The following is a 22,606-nucleotide window of genomic DNA, read 5'->3' on the forward strand; positions in this document are numbered from 1 at the left end:
CACTCGTGAGAATATTCTATTGAACCTTCCTTCGCACATTTATTTTAGCTACACATTTGCTTTATTTTTCAGTGTTCAATGTTTCTAGCTCAGATACACTGTGATTTAATGTTTTGTGTTTTTTTTTTTCTCTCCTTCTTAAGCGTGTGCTGGAAGAATCTAAGGAGCATTTCCATATTATTCAGAAGTTCATTATCCTGGAAGATTTAGATGGTAAACCAATTTGGTTTAAACAAAAATGTATCTTGTGCTTAATATTTTGTCAAATTTTTTTTAGTTAAGGACCAGACCAACTGAAAGAGCACATGGTTTGCCCTCTTTAGATATATATATATATATATATATATATATATATGCATGATGTCCAGTTACCATTCAGTAGCTGTATGCCATTTGCTGGCACAAGTAAGAATTTAAGTGTTCTGTATATGTGACAGTCTACTATTACTACTACGTTCTTCCTTACATAAATGGAAAAATACAAAGCCTCAGCCTTTTGCCTTTATAATTTTAATAATGGATAATGAGAATCCACCTAAGTGTACCTAACCATTTAAAATTAATTCGCCCATCTTTGCAAGGTTAACCTCAGTTATTTATGAGATCCTGTTGGTCATTGCATACAAAGCAATTTGAAAAGCAGAGTTTTACCAAAAGCGAAGTGTTTTTATAGACAGAAGTTAGGTGAGGGACATACACATAAAGATTTTAAATACTTGGCAACAAGTTTCATACTGATATTTAAATTACTACAATAAGAGGAATAAATAATGTAAGAAAATTATTTATTTGGAACAAGGATCTGCAGTAGTGTTGCAGAGCAGAAATGAGCTCAGCAGACTTACTTAACCCAGCAGACTCTCATTTGTAAGGCCATGCAAGCCTAGGCCAGTCACATTTGAAAGATAACTCCAATGAAGAGAACTTAGCTGAGCAGTGACCACAGTGATGAAGAATAAATTGAAACTTAAGGAACATAGCATTGATGTCCAATGATAAACAAGTTCACACCATATTTAATACTTCTTTGAATTTTCTTCCTTTAGTTTAAAACTCGTATTTAACCAGTGAACTAAAGATATTACACTTTATAAAGATGGCAATTTTGAAACGCATGAAGTTAACATTGGCTGGCATGCAGTGAACATTAAGTTTAGTTAGAGACAAAATCTAAATTTATCCATGTATTAAACCTTCAAACAGATTTTTATGTGAAAGTCCAGCTACCTGGAGCAATAGTTGCTGAAAAGCAGGAGGGCAGATAAGCTACAGAAGTTTCATGGGTAGGGGTAGCTGTAAGGTAAGAGGTAAGGTACCATCTGTGTAGAGTATGTCAGTCAGTGTACTGCATCAGTGGTTCCCATATTTAGTTCCTGGCCCATGTGTGGCTGTAAATTTTTGATCTTATTGTTAAAATAGGTGACATCTTTCCTTCTTTTATTTTGCGTTAAGAAAAGTACAGTAGTGTGAGGTTTACATTTATAAGAAATGTTTTTTTATTTCAATATCATGGCTACTTTTGTATTTATTAGTAAATGATGGATTAAATAATAATAATATTTATATAGTACTTTTATCAGTACCCGGATTTACATAGAAAGTGGAGAGCCACTTCAACCACCACCAGTGTGTAGCATCCACCTAGATGATGTGACAGCAACCATTTTGTGCCAGTGCGCTCACCACATATTAGAAGTTACATGTTGAAGGGGTGAGAGAGTTAGTCTGTTAGACACAGGGAATAATTAGTGGGCCAGAATAGAGGTGGTCATGATGGGCAATTTAGCCAGGACATCAGAATACACCCTACTCCTTTTGAAGGATTCCCATGAATATTTTATGACCACAGAGTCAGGCCCTATTTTTTAGGGCACCACTTTTATAAAAGTGTCCTTATCACTGAACCGGGGCATTGGGATCTATACATAGGCCATAGGGTAACTGCCCCCAGTATTCTCACCAACAGCTCTTAAAGCAGCAACCTAAGCTCCAAGCTTTTCATAGATGGTCAGGCCCAAAATAACTAAAATATTTTTTAAAAATAAATTTTTACCAATCTAGCATACAAATTATTGCTTAAATTGACTAAGAAATTAGCATAGCCAGTTGTGCTTTCTGAACCGAAATCATGTTTAAATTCTATATGGTTATTAAAGGAAACTTTGTAGTTGTTTTGACATTGGCCAAAGTCCATCCAGTATAGTTGGCAGATGCTTCCCTAGCGTAAAGGGACAATTACAACACCATTGGACCATAATCCACTCAAACCTAGTTCAGTTCATCCTTCCCAATTGACTCAATGCATTTTTGTGAAGTTCTCAAACATTTTGGTGATTTCACTGAACTCATTATGGGTTTGCTCATTACTAATCGGAGAGACAAAGAATATGGAAATAACTTGCTTCAATATTTTATTTACAAGGGCCACTCTTGGAATTACAAATAAATTCGCAAAGTGTAGTAACTAGTTGAAGAGTTGGTATTCATTTCATTGTTTAATCATTCATAAGTATCCCCCACCCAATGGGGAAATGCTGTTTGGAAGCATGATTTTTAATTCAGCAAAAGATGATCAGCTGATGAGATGAAAGTAGTATTGTTGAGACTGCAGTAAGAAAACAGCAGTTTCTTAGAATCTGACTGAAAACATAAGATGTCATTGTTTTGTTTGTTCTGTATTATTTTTCACTTTCCAGGCTTGATGGACGAGTTTAATGAATGGCTGATGGCTGGAAAGCCTAGTCTTCCTTCACACTTGCTACGCTTTATGTCACACCTGATTTTGTTCTTCCGCATGTTGGGAATGCGAACAAAGGTAGGTTGTAACGAATGTTTTCTTGGGTATAGTATTCTAGTGGGTCATACATTGACAACAAATGCGTAATAGCCGATATAAAAAAGAAAAGGCACGATTTTCAGTGTTTACACTTCTTTTGCCTTTAATTGAAATAGTCTTTCTGTTATTTGATAAGTATAGTAGGTGTTTATTATTACAGCTTGTTATATTAAGTTTCTTTAAAACCAATCTGGAATTTACAGCTCCTGCATATGAAGCAGATTTAACTTAGTACTAGTTATAGTTTTCATTATTTTATCCTCAATTAAGCTTTTTTGTTATGTTCACATGAGGAACTGACAAATACCATAAGTGAGTGTTATTTGCAAAGCAAATGTAAAGGGCAAATATTTGTCTTTTACAGGAAGAAGTATGTGTGGAGGTGCTGAAGATGTATATTCAGGTAATTGTTCTTATGCCTTAATTCTATATGCTGCATTCCGAGTACAAAATTTGCTTTTATACTTCTAGAGTATCCAGCATTTGTTGAAAGATCTTCACTATGCACCAAAAACACAAGGGGACTCATGTATAAAGCAGTGCATAGAATTCACACTAAAACGTAGTGTACAGACAAAAATGGAAATGTGCATATGCACAAAATAATCCAGATGCATAAAACTGCACATACGCAAAGTTCCACATACTTCCCCTTTTATAAATCCCAATAAACGTGAAATTTAATACACTTGCACGATCCTACAGCCCCACCCTGACTCCTCTCAGAATTTCACATATTTGAATATGCAAATCAATATAAATAGCGAAAAGAATTTCAGCGAATGCGAAGTGGAAGCAAGGAAAAACGTACTATTTGTTGGCTTAAGCTGTGGTATAAGCAACAGAAGGAAGTCGATCAAGTGATAGAGTAGCAGAATTACTGGAAAGTTAAGTTCAGAAAGTCGAACAGTGCCTGAAATTTATTTTAAAAAAAAAAGTGGTCATATATCAAAGTCAGTGTGAAACGGCAACTCGCAGCCCACCATCTGTTTGTTCTGTTTCTGAAAAATACTGACCCCCATGCCAAGGACACGAATCCACACAGTGATGGTGCTGCTGTACCCAGCACATCTTCGAGCACTGGCTGCTCACACACCTCTACCTCAGAGACGGACACTGTTCTGGAGTCGTAAAATACAATAGTGGATGCTGTAAGAGATGTGGTCAGTGACCTAATTAATAAAAGGGCTGTACTATGTGATATTGACCACAAAATAAACGATCTGGTTAAAAAATAAATGAAGCATCTGATTACCTGATTTTACATTCTGCTAATTACTTTCAAAAAAAGTTGTAATGCTGTCTGTTTTGGCTGATTTTTTTTTTTGGTGGGTCAGGATCATCATACCACATCTATTCAGGAATGGGCAAGCCATGATTGTGTGTCACATTATGCAGCACGCTACAGTACATGCTGGCACAATGCAACACACTTTCTGTGGACTATAGAGCAGTAAATTAATAGAGTGGAAATGCTTTCTTTACATCAGCAGATACATTCTCTGAAGGCGCCTTCATAGTGTAGCGTTGGTATCAAGTGTCTCAACGGTTAGATTCTCTACTGTTTACGGGGGTCTTTGAGGTGACTCATTATCCTTAAAAGGACTGCTTGCCTTTTGCCTCACTACTTGGAAAAAAGTATGTGTGACAGTGCAGAATTGCCGTTTTTATAGGTGCTTCAGCTATAGGTGATGTAATGCCAGGTCATTCTTTTGGCGATTCATCCCTGGCTAATGTAACTTGGTCCTGCGCCATTGCAATAGCAATATGCATGCAGTTGGCCACTCCAATTACATTTGGGAAACCGGATGTTGTTGCAAATTGTGCTTTGATGTTTCCCATTTCAACCACAGTGGAAGGAAATCTTACATATCTGGATGACAGCGAATAATACCATCCTATACAAATGCATCAATCTGTAAATCTAGGCAAAGTGTTAGTAATATACATGCCATTTGTAAGGTATTTGTGAATACTCCAGTTCTTCATGCACTACACTGCTCTCCTACATAAACTACTAGCCATTATGACACAACAATTTTATAGCTTTCAGTGCTCAGTGTATATAAAGGTTTGGCATGACGATAGAGAAGTATAGCTAGAAGATAATGTAGTTCACTCAACCCCTTATTGTGGGAAATTAGGAATTAGATATCTTGGTTTTCCTTTGCAATTATCTCATTTAATCCCATTGTGGTTCACAATTGAAGTTGTTGTTTGCCCTTTTTATTATTTACTGATGTAAATGTTTTTTACAAAGTAAATATAAAGACAAAATATAAATTTAAAAATAGAAGCAAACATTTGTCTGTGTTGTTGTGTGATGTATAAATTGGCTTTTAATCTCAACCAAGTTTTAGAAACAAAATGAAAAAGGTTAAAAAAAAAAAAAAAAAAATTCCAGGGAATGAAGAGAGGCACATAATGTGAGTAAGAGAGAAAGTAACAGAAGTATGTACAAAACTGTTCAACACATTTAGCCTATCTAACAACACTCTAGAACCTAGTGAATGGTTGAAAGTTTAAAAGATGATTTATTATGGAAATGCCATAGCTGTTTTCTCCTTGCTGGTTTTATATACTTAACCTAAAACTTTATATGTAGACACCAGGGGCCTCATGTATAACGCCGTGCGTAGAACTCACACTATAACATGGCATAAGCACAAAAGTGGGATTGTGCGTACGCACAGAAAAATCCAGATGCAGGAATCTTTGCGCACGCATACTTTCATGTTCTTCCACTACATAAATCCTGATCGGCGTGAAAAGTAACGCACGTGCAGGCGCCTTCTGTCCCGCCCCAACTCCTCCAAGAATTACGCCTCTTTCAATATGCAAATCAATATAAATAGCCTTCTGTGAAAAGACAATGGGAAAAGCACGGGGGAAATATAAGAATTTCAGTGAATACCAAGTGGAGGAAAAGGAAAAACGTACTATTTGTTGGTTTAAGCAGTGGTATAATCAACAAAAGAAAGTTGATCGAGTGACAGAGTGTCGGAGAAACTCGAAGGCTCAACTTCACAAAGTCGCACAGTGCCCGAAATAAAAAAGAAATCACATATCAAAGTCGCCGTGAAAAGGCGAGTCGTAGCCCACCGTCTGAGTGTCATATGAAAGCTTATCAGGGTACAGAAAAAAAAATAGGCACACAGTGGGGAAAAAAGCACGAAATGTCAACTTTAATCTCGAAATTTCACGTAGTTTATTTTGCCATTAAAGTAGAACATCATAAACTTCATCTTAAAATCGTTTATTTTACTAGTTTCTCAAGTAGCACGTTAAATGCTTTGTTCTGTATTTGATCTTCTATGTGCTCTATGTATGTGAATCACTGCGTGCTTCCATTCTTTCTCTTTCTCCGACACAGAATCCATTACATTCGTGATATTACAGCTCTCTGAATAATTAAAATACTGACATGTATACGTGATATCATTTTCATGATGATAGGAATGAAAGCATGTTATTAAACATGGTAACACGGTGGCGCAGTGATTGTTCATATCTCACGCAAGAGGCTTGCTGCGCCATGTGCGACCTTCGATGAAATAATTTATTACAGAAGTACTGTCTCTTTCAAACTTACTAACCTCCAATTCCTGTCCTTACTTTTCTTTCTCCAAATGACCAATCGCCACACAATCAGCTCTGTAATAGACGTTAAGCCATCTGTAAGCTTAGAAAGCCGATTCTTCAAAACTTTTAAGGAACATCGAAATATCTTCGTAGTACATGTTTAATTATTCTATCCGTCTATCTTTCCAGTGTCGCGTCAGCGCAAGAATACAACGCAATGCAGGAACAATCCCTGAGCTAGCTAGCGCTGCGGCACCGTGTCCTCACATGTTTAATTATTAACAATACAGATTATTTAAATGAAGTTAAAGTTTTAGCTGTATAATATAATCAACATATTTTGCTGCATTTCATCTTAAAAATGAATACCGTTATCATATGTAAATACGCACTTTATAAAGTGGCGCAGGTTGTGCAATATTATAAGTGTAGTGCAAGTTTACAGTGAGGTGATTGTACTTATAAGTAAACAGTTATATAAGGAGCACTTGATGGACTGATTGAGTGCGTTTAGAGTTCTTGGGATGAAACCTTTTCTAAACTGCGAAGTCCGTACTGGGAAGTCTCTATAAAGCGTTTTGCCATGGCTCAGGCAGCGTCTGCTTCATGCTGTATACCGATAATTCAGCTGCTGCTGTGATTCCCCACTCAGATACAGTGATATAAATACTCCGAGTGGTGCAGCGTGAGTAATATGGAAAAAGATGATCTGCTGTGGCAACCCTTAACGGGAGCAGCTGAAAGAAGAAGAAGATGCAGTGAGAGTTACAACGCTAAAGCAGTTATGGTATTTGGAATACTATGGCTATTCCCTGGACCATTATATTGCTGCAGGTTAATTACAATCAGATGCATTACACTAATAAACAATATGCAGTTAGTTTCAGTGTATTTATAAAGCAGCGTCAGGATCGTGGATCTAAGAAAGAAAGGTGATCACACAGGAACAGTAGCACTGCTTTGACGCTGGGTGCCGCCAGTCTGCAAAACCGATCGGAGAAATTGCGTACGCCAAGGTATGAGTTACCGTGGAAATGTGCGTGGCTTTACGCCAAGTTTAGGTTTTATACATCGCGATTTGAGCGTGGAAAGGTTCGTACGCAACATTTCTGTGCGTACGCACCGTTTATACATGAGGCCCCAGGTTTTTAACTTGCTTTAAAATGTATTAAAATAAATGATGTGTATATTTTTTAAATATTCAGGGCTCAGTTAATAGTTCAGATGATGTCCCTGCTCAATAGTCAATAAATTTATATCATATACGTATATATATATATATATATATATATATATATATATATATATATATATATATATATATATATATATCATATACGTATATATATATATATATATATATATATATATATATATATATACTATATACTATACAGAGTGTAGTGATCATGGACTTTGGAACATGCTGTAAAGTGAGAACCCCAACCTCTCTGTGTCAACAAGTTTAACCTGGAGAAAGCAGGTTTAAATTTGAGAAGATAATGATTAAAGATTAAGTCAATGTCAAATATATTATTGCAATATTAAGGTTTTTTTTTATTTTCTTTTAAATGAATGTCTTCCCATTGCAATAAATGAATGCCACCCCACCTCCCTTTTTTCCCCTCCCCTCAGTTTCTGGAAATACTATTGGATTTCCAAGGTTGTCTTTGAGCAACCTTTTTCGGTCCACTTCCTGCCTAATTGTTTCAGTCAGCACCCAAAGTACTTATGGATACAAGCATAGGTTGGGCAGTAAATAAAGAAGAGAGTTTACCGTATATATACTCACATATAAGTCGGGTCTTGAAACCCGAAAAATGAATCATAAAATCAGACCCTGACTTATACGCCTGTTCAAAAATGTGACAATTTTTTTTTATTATTATATCTTCTTGCCTCCTCTAATCTCGCATCAGTTTCTGACGCATCGAATTTTGTTGCAGCAGTGCAGTTACCAATTTCTTTCGCTACTTCAACAATGTTTAATTTAAAACCAGCTTCATATTTTCTTCTGGTCAAACGCTCCATCATAGATGAGGGATGTTCTTATGATAAAGGTGTATTAAGGTATGAAATAAAAAAAAAAACGCAATTCAGTACAAACATTGCTTTGGAGTAGTTCAGGTATTACCTTATGGTCACGTAGGCACAACAGAGAGAGTGAGAGAGGTTAAGGAGCACATGCTGATACAGCGCATTGCCGCATCCACATAGAAAAAAAAGGCAGTATGCTCCGTGGTTACTCTCTCAGGTGGGCGTTAGCATATCATATAATCTCTTCGACCAATAGCGTGAGTTTTCCGCATTCGACTTATACGACCGACATTATAAAATTATACGATAAAATCAAGTCCTGACTTATCCGCGGGAGAACTTATCTTCAAGTATATACAGTAGTTCCAACCTCAACATTACTATTGTGTTTACCCTCACTTGTGATCAAAACCATGGGGTGTGTACTTTTTTCCTTTGAAGAAAAGCTCCCTGATTGTATGCAGAACGCAAGCTTTGTTTTCCAGGAGAGAACCATAAAATCTTTCTAAGATGGTAATTTGCAGTCCAAATAATTCTGCTTCAGATACCCCTGAAGAAATCAACCATGAACTCTGTGCAATTGATTAAACTCTTTGGGCCTCAAGCCTCAACTTTTTCCTTCTTGCCCGTCTCTAAAAATTGTGATTGGCAGCAGCATTTCCAATAGAAAATAATTTGTAGGTGGAATTATTTACTGACCTGGTTAGGCAGCATTTCCTCATAAATCGGTGACACCAATAAATTAGTTATAACAAACACCTTTTTACAGCAAAAAAGAATACACATTTTAAAATGTACATGAAAAAGCAAACCCACAAAATTGCACATAGAAGTTCTAAATTAAATTGCATTCACAAAAGGCCTGCCCATAAAAAAGTCAAATTTTAATTGACTCACATTTTCTAGCTTGTTCTAATAAGCAAGATGTCAAAACACTGTTGTCAGTATTCAATGTTAAATCACTGAAAAAGGGTGAGTTGTGGGGATGCATTTATTTTGGGGACAGAGAGTAGGATTATGTTATCTAAACACAGTGTCAGATTTACATCTCTCAATGAGTTTTAAACATGAAAACATGTCATATTTAGGGAGTGAACTTTCTAAATTCCTAGCACTCTACAGTTGATTAGAGATGTCACCACAAGTGAACTTCAGTGCATTACTAATAAGATTGTGTTCAAATATTCACAAGGATTCCAAGATGTGCACTGAGCCATTCATATAGTGCCAGGTTAGGGTGTTTTGATTCAAAGTAAAAGAGAGTCTGAATGTGAATAGAATCACTACGTGGAAGTAAATAAACATGCACTATAGATAAATTGGTACCTGTATACCCCCTTTGAAAATTCACAATAACAAGATACAGTATATTCATTCGGTTCACTTAGATTACTGCATTTCCTTTGAAATTAACACAATTGGGCTTGCCAACTAATTTCAGTGATAAAGGACATATTTCTTTCAGTTGATTGTAATGGTCTTCTTTAAATTCAACATAACAATAAAACAGAGTGTAAAACCAGCTCTCTGCTTCCCAAGTATGCAAATATTTGCTGGCAAGATTATCAGACATTTAAAAATGAGGGACCACCATCACACAAATACACCCCAGCATTATGCAGTTCCTTTATTGCCCCCTGAAAGGTGACTTGAAATTGCAATGATGCTACTCACTTGTCCATTAACATCCATCCATCCATTTTCCAACCTGCTGAATCCGAACACAGGGTCACGGGGGGTCTGCTGGAGCCAATGCCAGCCAACACAGGGCACAAGGCAAGAACCAATCCCGGGCAGGGTGCCAATCCACCACAGGACACACACAAACACACCCACACACCAAGCACACACTAGGGCCAATTTAGAATCACCAATCCACCTAACCAGCATGTCTTTGGACTGTGGGAGGAAACCAGAGCGCCCGGAGGAAACCCACGCAGACACGGGGAGAACATGCAAACTCCACACAGGGAGGACCCGGGAAGCGAACCCAGGTCCCCAGGTCTCCCAACTGCGAGGCAGCAGCGCTACCCACTGTGCCACCGTGCCGCCTCCATTAACATTAACTGTATAAATTCCAGTTAGGGGCTTTCAGATTGCTCCATTCCTGCTTTGGATTTAACCTGACTAATGAATCTGCTTCAGAATCAGATGTATGAATTAATTTCCAGCTGGCAGCTTTCAGCATCTGTCAAAACCCCAGATTTTTTTTTCTTCCAAATTAAGACATGCTCTTTATTTGCAGAGCCAGTTTTGACTGCCAAGGTCCAGTCCATCTGTATCTGTCCCTTTTCTATTATTGTAGTCCAAGTAGAAGTAAACTTGAATCTCCTCCCGTACATTTATTACTTGATTGACATGACCACTACACTTTTTTTTTTCTTCAGGCTCATCCCATTAGGAATTGAAAGGGAGTACTGTACCCCTTAAGCTGAGTAAAATGTTGCTTCCCAGTGTACCAATTCCTGATGAGATTTTGGTTAGTTTCTGTTTAAGTTTTCATAAGAGTTCATTTTGGACTCTGCAGATGATCCTTCTAAACTAAAACTAATTTGCTAAGAGTAACTTTAATAAGAGCACCCAACTTCAATTATTGTTGTGTAGTTTAAGGACACCAATGGCACATATAATAATTTTGATCCTATTAATATTTTGTTTGCAGGTTGTAATGTGAGCTTTTGGGATGGATGTTAATAATTAATAATCATGTCTTGCTTTGATATATCCACAATGAAAATATTTCCATTTCCTAGGTTCTCATAAATATGAAGAATATAGATTTGATTGCACATTATGTTAGGCACTTGCCACCAGACCAAGCAATTGTTCAGTATGCTGAATTTCTGGAGTCCATAACAGAGACTGAGCAGCGGGTGCATTGTCTTAAACTAGCCAGGGAAGCTGGTAAGTTATGTTCTGTTTGATTTTTTTTTTTTTTTTTTTTTAATAATTCCCACATTAAATTGAGTTCTCAGCGCTTGACAGATCCATCCATTATCCAACCCGCTATGTCCTAACTACAGGGTCACGGGGGGTCTGCTTGATCCAATCCAGCCAATACAGGGCGCAAGGTAGGAAACAAACCCCGGGCAGGGCGCCAGGGCACACGCATGCACACACACACACACACACACACACACACAGGGACAATTTAGAATCGCCAATGCACCTAACCTGCATGTCTTTGGACTGTGGGACGAAACCGGAGGAAACCCACGCAGACACTGGGATAACATGCAAAGTCCATGCAGGGAGGACCTGGGAAGTGAACCCGGGTCTCCTAACTGCGAGGCAGCAGCGCTACTCACTGTGCCATCCGCTTGACAGATCAGTTTATGAAAATAGACTGGAAATGTCTTGATTTTGGGATGAGAGCTGTTACATGATGTAGCTAAGATGAGGTAGCTGTTTGTGAGGATGCATCAGGTGTAGCATACACCATTGTTACTGGAAGATATATTGTTCTCTGTTGCAGCATACTGTATAATAAAGTAACAAGTGGGCATTTAAAATACCACCCTGATGATATTCTTACATTTAACATTTTCTTAATTATCTATTTTAATCCAGCTCAAGAGAATTAACTTGATAAGATGCTACTAAAAATTAATGACTATTGCCTATCAGCATATAACAGGTTATTACTGTATGCCATGACCAGAGTTGTGAAAACTAGTGAAGGGAGATGCTGATTTTCTTTTCAGTCCAATACCAGGAGATACTGAGGCCAGTATTGCCAATACCAATACTAATGCAGCCAAGAGTGTAGTGTTGTAAGAACGTTTAATCTTATGTAAAAACTTACAGTATGTTTGGACATGAAAAATTCACATTTTAAAGACTTTGCATTAGTAGAATATTACATACAGTGCCAAAGATCAGATGACTTTGCTTGTTTATTATTAAACCTGTTCAGTTCTTGCAAACGATCTATGGAACAACAACAAGTGTTAGCGTTACATTTTTTTCTCAGAAAAATGTAAAAAGTGTTGCACTTTGTGGATCAAAAAATGTAATTTTTTTATTTGTTTTTTTTTTACTATAAAAGTGCAAAAAAGTCTAAAGTATGATGATGCCAATACTGAGTGAGCATCATTTTAGGAATCGTCAGACTCGCTATCCGTTTCAATTTCACTGACTGAAGAACTAGGGTGTTGTACCGTGTTAGCCATTATGAATGTAGAGAAAAGCCAAGCAAAATGACACCTTTTATTGGCTAACTAGAAAGATTACAATATGTAAGCTTTCGAGGCCTACTCAGGCCTCTTCTTCAGGCAAGATGTAATCAATTAATGATTACATCTTGCCTGAAGAAGGGGCCTGAGTTGCCGCGAAAGCTTGCATATTGTAATCTTTCTAGTTAGCCAATAAAAAGTGTCATTTTGCTTGGCTTTTCTCTACTGACTGAAGACAAATTCACTTCATCACTGCTGATGAGGGGCTCCTCAACATCACTGCTCATATCACTTTAAAGAGCATGCAACACTTGGTCTGAAGAAAAAAGTTTTTTACGAGACATCATTATTACTAGGCACTCCTACAGGTTAGAGGAGAAGATGCAGCTATACTGTTGCCCGGGTAGTGCTTGGCACTACTGCTTTTAGCATTCTTTTTACAGCCTGAGTGATGCTGAGGTGCTAGGGATGCTAGGGAATGGAATTTAAAGATAGTATCAAGTATTTTTTAAGTTTGAAAATGTGTACTAAGTATGTCCATTCATCAAGCTATAAATGTAATATACTCCTTGCTGAAAGCAGACATTGATCATTTGCTATTCAAACAATTACAACATTTCCATCAGATTACAATACTAACATTGCCTGTGTACTGCCTGCCTTTATGGAAAGCTTCTTTAATAGTAAACTGCAGTCTGTCTCTGCACTCTTCTAATCCCCTTCGTGGTATCTCCACATGTTCTGCAATGTGACTGACTTTAATGTGTTTTACTATGTTTGTGGTGTTTCCATAGTAGCCTATAGTCTTCTGACACATATCACATTTTGATTCATTATTGTTCACTCAGTAGAGAAAAATAACTCCAAACGACACTTTGCTTTCTTTCTGTCATTGTCTCACATACACAGCTCCACTGCTTTGGCTGCTGGCCCGCACAACTGCCAGTGTAAATGCACGGCAATGAAAAACACTGAAGGAGAAGCAGCTCTTGTTTTACACAATATGATGTTTAATTTAATTGTGTTCTTACCATCAAATGCTTTTTTTCTGATAAATTTGCATATTATTGAAAATGTGTAATATCAATACTTTTAATGTGAACATCAATGTTTAAATTAAAGTGTCAGGTTTGGAAGCATTAATACTTTAGTATTGATCCATCCATCCCTAGTGAAAACATACTGTTGTTGTTTGTTCTCTCATGCACTGAACTTTTAACAGATATGGTGCAAACACAATATACTTTGGCAAAGTGTGAAGTGGTGTCACTTACCATTTGCAGAAATCTTTGGTCACTATTGAGTTGGCAGTAAATGCGACATCATTATTCACAAAAAGCTGATGTTAATGGGGCCAGTGATGTGTTTTGTTTTTTTTTCTCATTTTAATAAAGCTAAACGACTACTATGCAATCATTTGAGAATTTTTTTATTCTTGCATCTTGTGCCAGTCATCTTTTTTTATTTAGTTCCTGAATAGAGAAGCATATATCTAACTTCCTAACCTCCATTTTTTTTTTTTTTCTTTAGCTTCTTTTAATACTCTCAGGGCCAGGGTTTCCTTGCATTACTACCCATACAAAGTGTATTAAATGTCTTTTTTTATTGTTTTGATCTTAATAAGCTTTACATTTTATGGTATTATATCAGGACTAGATGTGGCAGCTGTGACAAAGATGGTGGTAGAAAATGTTCGCAAGAAAGATGTGGAAGACTTTGCTCATCATGACATTTCTCCTGCTTTTGACTCTGGCACATCACAGGTATGAAGGACTTACAATTTTCTGCCAGGGATTTAGTTAGTTTTATGTTGTTCATTGGTTGATTAAATTGATTAATTAACTTCAGTGCACATTATGAAGCCTGAAGCCTCTTATAAATATTTTTTTTATGATACCATTATTTCAGATTCCACCAGGAGATTAGAACAATACGAAAGTGCCCAGGAAGCATTTCCTATCTCCCATTGACATGGGAATGATTATTCTTACATTTTTTAAAAATATTTTTCCTCAAGTATGATGACTCTTCTTCCTTTGTTTGCCCAATAGTGACTGCCAGTATATGTCTATACATACACTTTTATAAATTTACCAATAACACAGATTAATAATCCTGTGAAAAGCCAGTATATCTTGAAAGGACTCAAGAGTATATATTGGTATTATAGGGTATTGGTTCATTGTAAAGAGCACAAAGATGAAACTTACACTGGCCAAATTTGGAAGTAGCAATGGACTTTACAGAGTGCCTTGGTATTTTGAGGGTAGATCTTTGTTAACTTTAGGAGTACATGCAGGCTTTTGATTATTATTATGTTGTGTTATATTTCATTGTGACAGGCTGATCTGCGAAAGATTGATGTAATTGGCTGGCTGGTGTTTTATCCATCACAGAGGTCAGAGGCATTGAAACAGAGTAATGCAATCATGAGGATGTTTATGGGTAAGCGGTGAGCTTTGCTAGATGGGAAAGTATTATGCTGTGTTTTTATTTTTTCAAATTGTTTTTCATAATTAAAGTTCAAGCAGGTTACATTGAGCATCACGTCCTACACATGTCCATAATCCAGTGTAGACAAATGTGTCTTCTGCAACATACTAAAACTGTATGTGTAGCATCCACTTGTATACTGTGGTACTGAATGTGGAATTATTGTACTAATTTAGAGCCATTGCCATAATTTCACAATTATTTGTCTGGAATGGAAGTGGTCCAGGTGTTGTTTGATCTTGTGCCTATGGAGTATTGGTATTGGTTTCAGCTTCCCCGTGACCCTACCCTGGATAAGACTGTCAGGAGAATAGATAATGGCACTGAATAGTGTAAATTTAATAAATCAGGCACCTGAGAGACTTGTAAGGGACTCCAGACTCCAACCGTTTCATTTATACAGAATATTTAATTTTAAGAGCTCACTTTTCTGTGTTCTTTTTGGTCATTGAGTGGCATTTCAGATGCTAACATTATGAAAGTGATAACGTTCAATGCTTTAGTTCCTGAAACTGCATTGACAAGTTAGCCTGACTCTCGACATAAATTCATGTGACTTTTTGAGTGTAACACTTGGCAATGTAAAGATAACAGTTTGTATGCATTAAGAGTAAAACTTGGTTTAAGTACTGTATAGCAGATAATTAAGCATATTTATTTTTCAGAGAGACCACTTTTAATAAAGAGAAATGCCCATTATATAGTTTAAGATGGTTTGCAAGCCTTTGTTGGTGACATGTGGTAAATAAAACTAAATGTTTTTGCCAATTTGGATATTATTCAGGCAATCTGAATTATTACTTCAATGCATTTTGTGTAGTTGAGACTCATGAAGCCTAAAAATTGTCAGTAAGTTGTTAGTTGACCTGCATATTCACAAAACCAAATTGTGTACCATTCACATGCTTCTGCTGCTTAAATTACAAAAATGAAATGTCAACAGAATTGCCACAATTTTGTATTACATACAGAATTAGCAGTTGCCAATTAATTCTGAAGCATAGCTTATTTTGGGGTCCTCCATCAATGTGTGAACACTACATCTATGCATATTTTTTACTTTTAGACACCCTGAAGATGAATTTAAAAAAATAATTTTGACTGTATTAAGCAGGGTTGAACAATTTGGAGAAATATCTAATTACAATTTTTCTGTCAGGTATTGCTATTTGATTTGCCATTAATATTTTTTTTTTTTAAAGTTGGGCATCAGTTCAGTATTCATTATGTAACAGATTTAAAACTAGGGGGCTCCGCCCCCTGCTCGCTTCGCTTGCCAACCCCTGGTGTTGGGAATGACAAAGAGCGTGATGTATGAATGAGATATAGAATAGTGTGAAGGTGTAGATGATGCAAATAGAAAGCAAACAATAAAGTGTGTGGCACAGTGTAAAGGTCTATTGGAAAATTTCTTTGTACACGCCATTTAAGTGTAAAAGGTAATTCCAGGTCAGAACTTGTAATGTCAATGAAGATGGTTATTGTTGTGATCAGAGTCAAGTTTGTCAGAGCTTATAAAGAGTTGTGTCTCTACAGGAAGTAATGGAATGAGTTGGGTATTTATGTTTTCCACATTAATATTTTTTGGACATAATATAGGGGAAAAAAAAAATGTTTTGAAGGGGTCTATCTAACTTTTATTAATGTGTAAAACTAGCTAACCAATCAAAATTACAAAAAGGCCAATCATGGAAGAGAAGGGCAAAAACAGATCTACAAAATACTGCAGCTTTACAATAGCACATCTACTGTAGATTAACTCAATGCTAAAATTAGTGCAGGTAAAATAAGCAACCATTCTTTTAAAGTTGAACGTCAGTAGACCTTTTTTTAAATAAATTCAAATTATATTCAAATAGCAATGTTCAATCTAACAGTCCTATTGGTAATACACGCTGCATAATATATACAGTAATCCCTCCTCGATCGCGGGGGTTGCATTCCAGAACCCCCCCGCGAAAGGTGAAGATCCGCGAAGTAGAAATCATATGTTTATATGGTTATTTTTATATTGTCATGCTTGGGTCACAGATTTGCACAGAAACACAGGAGGTTGTAGAGAGACAGGAACTTTATTCAAACACTGCAAACAAACATTTGTCTCTTTTTCAAAAGTTTAAACTGTGCTCCATGACAAGACAGAGATGACAGTTCCGTCTCACAATTAAAAGAATGCAAACATATCTTCCTCTTGAACGGAGTGCGCGTCAGGAGCAGAGAATGTCGGAGAGAGAGAGATAAAAGCAAACAATCAGAAATCAGTAGGGCTGTTTGGGCTTTTAAGCATGCGAAGCACCGCCGGACAACGCAGCTGCTAGGAAGGGAGCAATGTAAAGGTAGTCTTTCAGCATTTTTTTAGAGGAGCGTCCGTATCGTCTAGTGGTGCGAACAGCCCACCTGCTCACACCCCCTCCGTCAGGAGCAGAGAATGTCAGAGAGAGTAAGAGAGACAGATTAAAACATACAATTAAACAATCAACAGCTGCAAAACGCAGATCCTACAACGACATTAAAAGGATGCTACGGGAAGCCGATATCAAATACAGCCTCTTGTATCCTGCCAAACTGAAAGTGGAAGTTCAAGATGGACATTATATCTTCTTCAGCAAAGAAGAAGCTGAAAAAGAATTAAAGAAGCTGTTTCCGACACTTTTTTGAAAGTTAATTAAAATTAAAGAGCCGTATTCTATCAAGGCACGGGAAGAACCTATGATCTGATCGCTGGATCCATGTTTAAAGAGACTGGTATTATAATTATACATCTTATTTTCTTTTTTTTTTTTTTTTTTTTGTTTTTAGCTGGACTTTATATGTTATATTTTTATGTTTTAATCAGAGTTATAGAGTTATAGACGTGAGTGTGAAAATGTGGAAGTGATTAAAGTAGGATTCGTTTTATTTATTTATTTTTTTATTCCTTTTTTTTTATTTTTTTTTTTTTTTTATTTTACTATACCTTAAAGTAGACTGTTTAACTTCATACCCTTGGTTTAATGCTTGTTCTACTATTTATACAATTACCATTATACTATTACAGTATGAATTACCAGGTTTATCCTAGACTAGTTTTTAAAATTATTCCGGGGGTTGTTTTTTTTTTGTTTTTTTTTTTTTTGTTTTTTTTTTTTTTTTAATCTTAATATCTTAACTTAAAAGCGCTGAAGATTATTTCAAGCTTAAATATTGTTAATGAGAACATTTTCGGCAGATAGTATTAAGGATTTAACTGTAAAAGATATCTCTGTTTTAATTCTGTAACGCCGCTGCAGGGTGGGGTTTGTTTTGTTTTGGACGTGCTCTGTCTCTTCGTATGTCAGAGGACTGGAACATCGCGAAGTGGGGTCTAGCCTCATGTGGGGAGGCAAAATGGGGGGGGTGGGGGGATAAAGGGGGGAGAGAAGGAGAGCAGGTTATATTTAATCTATTCTTATAATCCTTATAATTATAAATATCAATGCAGCAACAGGCTAACATGCAACAACTCCTGGGGAATCTTGAAACTAAGATTAAAACTGCCATATTACCAATTAAAACTATAAAATGACATTAAAAACTCAGAATCAATGTCTCCATGATGGGACAGTTAACTTTGTGAGCTGGAATGTTAAAGGCCTGAATCACAAATTAAAGAGAAAGAAAGTATGCTCTCACCTAACAGGCTTAAACGCTAAAATAGTATTTTTACAGGAGACCCACTTACTAACCAAGGATCAGTTCAGATTACAAAAAGACTGGACTGGCCAAATGTTCCATTCTAGCTTTATAAAGAAAACTAGAGGGGTGGGAATTCTCATACATAGAACAGTTCCATTTGTAGCATCAGAGGTAGTGTCGGACCCTGAAGGGAGATATGTGATGGTCATGGGCAACTTATATAACAGTAAAATGATTTTGATAAATGTTTATGCACCCAATGTTGATGATAAGGAATTCATGCAAAATCTATTTGCATCCATTCCCAATGTGAACACTCATAAAATTATAATGGCTGGGGACTTTAATTGTGTTTTAAATTCACTCTTAGATAGGACTCCCGTGACAGGGGGGACGACATCTAATACTGCAAAGATAATTACACAGTTTTTAAATGATCACAACTTATCAGACCCCTGGAGGTTTCTTAACCCAAACTCAAGAACATATTCGTTCTACTCACCAGTGCATTATAGCTACTCAAGAATTGATTATTTTTTTATAGATAATAATTTCCTGCCTACAATTAAATCATGCAAATATGACACAATTGTTATCTCTGACCATGCCCCTCTAGTCTTGGAGCTAAAATCAATAAGCCCCTCGTACTCACCTCGCAGATGGCGTCTTAACCCTCTTTTATTGGCAGACGAGAACTGCACAGAATTTATATCCAAACAAATCAGCTTCTTCCTAGAGACAAACACGTCTACAGAGGTTTCTGCAGGAACACTCTGGGAAACTCTAAAGGCCTTCCTAAGAGGCCAGATTATTTCATATCTTTCCCATAGAAATAAATTAGAAACCAAGAAAGTGTCAGAGCTAAGAAATGAAATTACTAGAATAGATGAAGAACAAGCCAGGCGTCCAAGTGAAGCTCTTCACAGGAAAAGGCAGGCCCTGCATACAGAACTTAACATCTTAACAACTAAAGAAACTGAACAACTTATTTATAAGTCTAGACAGCATTACTATGAACACGGAGAAAAAGCTAATAAGCTTTTAGCTCAACAAATTCATAAACAAGAAGTTCACAATGCAATACCAGTAATCACCAACAAGAATGGAGAAGAAATCATCGACCATAATAAAATAATGCACACATTTAGAGATTACTATAAGTCTTTATATTCCACTGAGCCCAAAGAAGACAACACGCAATCTAATGCATTTCTGGATAATTCACAAATAGATGCTTTAAGTGCTGAGGAACTAGATAAACCTCTAACGCTAACAGAATTACTAGACGCTATAAAGTCACTACAAAGCGGGAAATCATCAGGCCCTGATGGTTACCCCGTAGAGTTGTATAAGAAATTCTCCACTCAGCTAGCTCCACTCTTATTGGTAACATTTACAGAAGCTAAAGACCACCAAATACTACCTCAAACATTTCGACAAGCATTAATCACCGTCTTTCCTAAACAAAATAAGGACTTGTTACAATGTGCATCATATAGACCAATTTCACTCCTGAATAATGATGTTAAGATACTCTCAAAAATCCTAGCTAGAAGGATGGAGAAAGTGCTGCCCTCGGTAATATCACAAGATCAAACTGGATTTATTAAAGGCCGACATCTATCTTCAAATCTCCGACGCTTATTTAATGTTATATATTCACCAGCAAAATCAAACACCCCAGAGATATTACTATCATTAGACGCAGAAAAGGCATTTGACATGATCGAATGGAATTACCTTTTCACTGCATTGGAGAAATTTGGGTTTGGCCCGAATATTTGTGCTTGGATTAAACTACTGTATACCAGTCCAGAAGCTTCAGTTTGTATTAATAAAATTTGCTCAGACTACTTTAAACTAGAACGTGGTACCAGACAAGGATGTCCCTTGTCGCCACTGTTGTTTGCAATCGCTATTGAACCACTGGCGGTTCACTGCCGAAATTCTCATCAGATAAAGGGGATTGTCAGAGAAGGACTGGAACAGAAAATTTCTCTATATGCAGATGATATGGTCTTATATATATCGGACCCAGAAAACACTGTCCCTGCTGTTTTAACAGCACTAACAGAATTTCAAAAGATATCTGGTCTTAGAATTAATCTGAATAAAAGTATACTCTTTCCAGTGAACTCACAAGCATATAATAATAAATTAGACACCCTACCTTTTACCATAGCAGATCAGTTTAAATACCTAGGGGTAAATATCACAAGTAAACATAAAGCTCTTTATCAACAAAATTTTGGCGTCTGTATGGAAAAAATTAAGCAAGACTTGCATAGATGGTCAACCCTTCATCTCACTCTAGCCGGAAGAATTAACATCGTTAAGATGAATATCCTTCCTAAACTTCTCTTTTTATTTCAAAACATTTCAATATATATCAATAAATCGTTTTTTAAACAGTTAGATTCAATAATAACCTCATTCATTTGGAACTCAAAACACCCACGTATCCGAAGAGCGACCCTACAAAGACCTCAGGCAGAAGGTGGCATGGCTTTACCTAATTTTTCAGTTTTATTACTGGGCAGCAAACATACAAGCCATAAAAACCTGGACACAAATAAATGCACATACACAGGCTTGGTCTGCAATAGAAGTAAAATCCTGTAGTACTTCTTTATATTCCCTGCTCTGCTCTCCAATAAATGAAAGTTATCGCAAATATACTAATAACCCAATCGTGCTTTACTCACTCAGAATATGGAACCAAATTAGGAAGCATTTTAAGATGGAAAATCTTTTATCAGTGGCACCTCTGCAAGGGAACCACCTCTTTCAACCTTCGCAAGTATATCCAGTTTTTAATACCTGGAAAAGTTTTGGGATTAAAATGCTCAGAGATCTTTATATAGACAACATATTTACATCTTTTGAACAATTACGTTCAAAATTTAACCTCCCAGCTACACATTTCTTTTACTATCTTCAAATTAGAAATTTTGTTAAACAGAAATTGCCCGATTTCCCCCACCTTGCACCCTCCACAATGCTGGAAAAAATACTGCTCAATTCCGAGGAAACAAACACTATTTCCGCAATATATAAAATCTTATTAGAGTCCCTACCTTTCAAAGATCCAAGAGGACATTGGGAAGAAGATCTCTTACTCAATATATCAGAAAAGGAGTGGAAGGTAGCAAAGCAGAGAATTCACTCGAGTTCTATATGCGCAAAGCATAGAATTATTCAACTAAAAATTATATATCGAGCTCATCTGTCTCGCTTAAAACTGTCCAAAATGTTTCCAGGCCAGGATCCAACCTGCGAGCGCTGCAACCAAGCTCCTGCCTCACTGGGTCACATGTTCTGGGCCTGCACCAAACTAACATCATTTTGGACAAAAATTTTTAAGTGCCTCTCAGACAGCCTTAGTATCACAATCCCTCTAACCCACTAACAGCTGTGTTTGGTGTCCTTCCAGATGGACTTGAATTGGAGAAGGACAAACAAACGGTGATTGCATTCACTACACTCTTGGCACGCAGACTTATTTTGTTAAATTGGAAGAATCCTAATTCTCCTCTTATAAGTCAGTGGGAAACTGATGTTTTATATTATTTGAAATTGGAAAAAATCAAATTTTCAGTTAGAGGATCTGTACAAAATTTTTTCAAAACTTGGCAGGATTTAATCAATATTATTTTAGAATAAGAGAATTAACTATTATTGCATTTAACTCCCTTCTCCATCTCTTATTTATATAGATATTTACTTCTCCCCTTCTTTTGTCTAATGTTGCCTTATTAAAAAGCTTAAAGCAATTTTCCTTTAGCTAAGCTCTCCTTCTCAGGGGTGGAGTTTGATTTGTCTTCAAATT

The 22,606-nt window shown here is 36.6% G+C and overlaps 1 protein-coding gene across 1 annotated transcript in view; it reads left to right on the forward strand.

Annotated features, from left to right (window-relative positions):
- nup107 (nucleoporin 107) overlaps positions 1 to 22,606 on the forward strand; it is a 102,680-nt gene that overhangs the window by 61,533 nt on the left and 18,541 nt on the right. The window contains exons 18-23 of the mRNA XM_028807287.2: positions 144 to 213; positions 2,697 to 2,815; positions 3,201 to 3,239; positions 11,209 to 11,359; positions 14,281 to 14,393; positions 14,973 to 15,075. Coding sequence (XP_028663120.2) covers positions 144 to 213; positions 2,697 to 2,815; positions 3,201 to 3,239; positions 11,209 to 11,359; positions 14,281 to 14,393; positions 14,973 to 15,075 — 595 coding nt within the window. The remainder of the gene's footprint in view (positions 1 to 143; positions 214 to 2,696; positions 2,816 to 3,200; positions 3,240 to 11,208; positions 11,360 to 14,280; positions 14,394 to 14,972; positions 15,076 to 22,606) is intronic.

This window comes from Erpetoichthys calabaricus, chromosome 1 (genome assembly GCF_900747795.2).
Source record: "Erpetoichthys calabaricus chromosome 1, fErpCal1.3, whole genome shotgun sequence".
Classification (NCBI taxonomy): domain Eukaryota; kingdom Metazoa; phylum Chordata; class Cladistia; order Polypteriformes; family Polypteridae; genus Erpetoichthys; species Erpetoichthys calabaricus.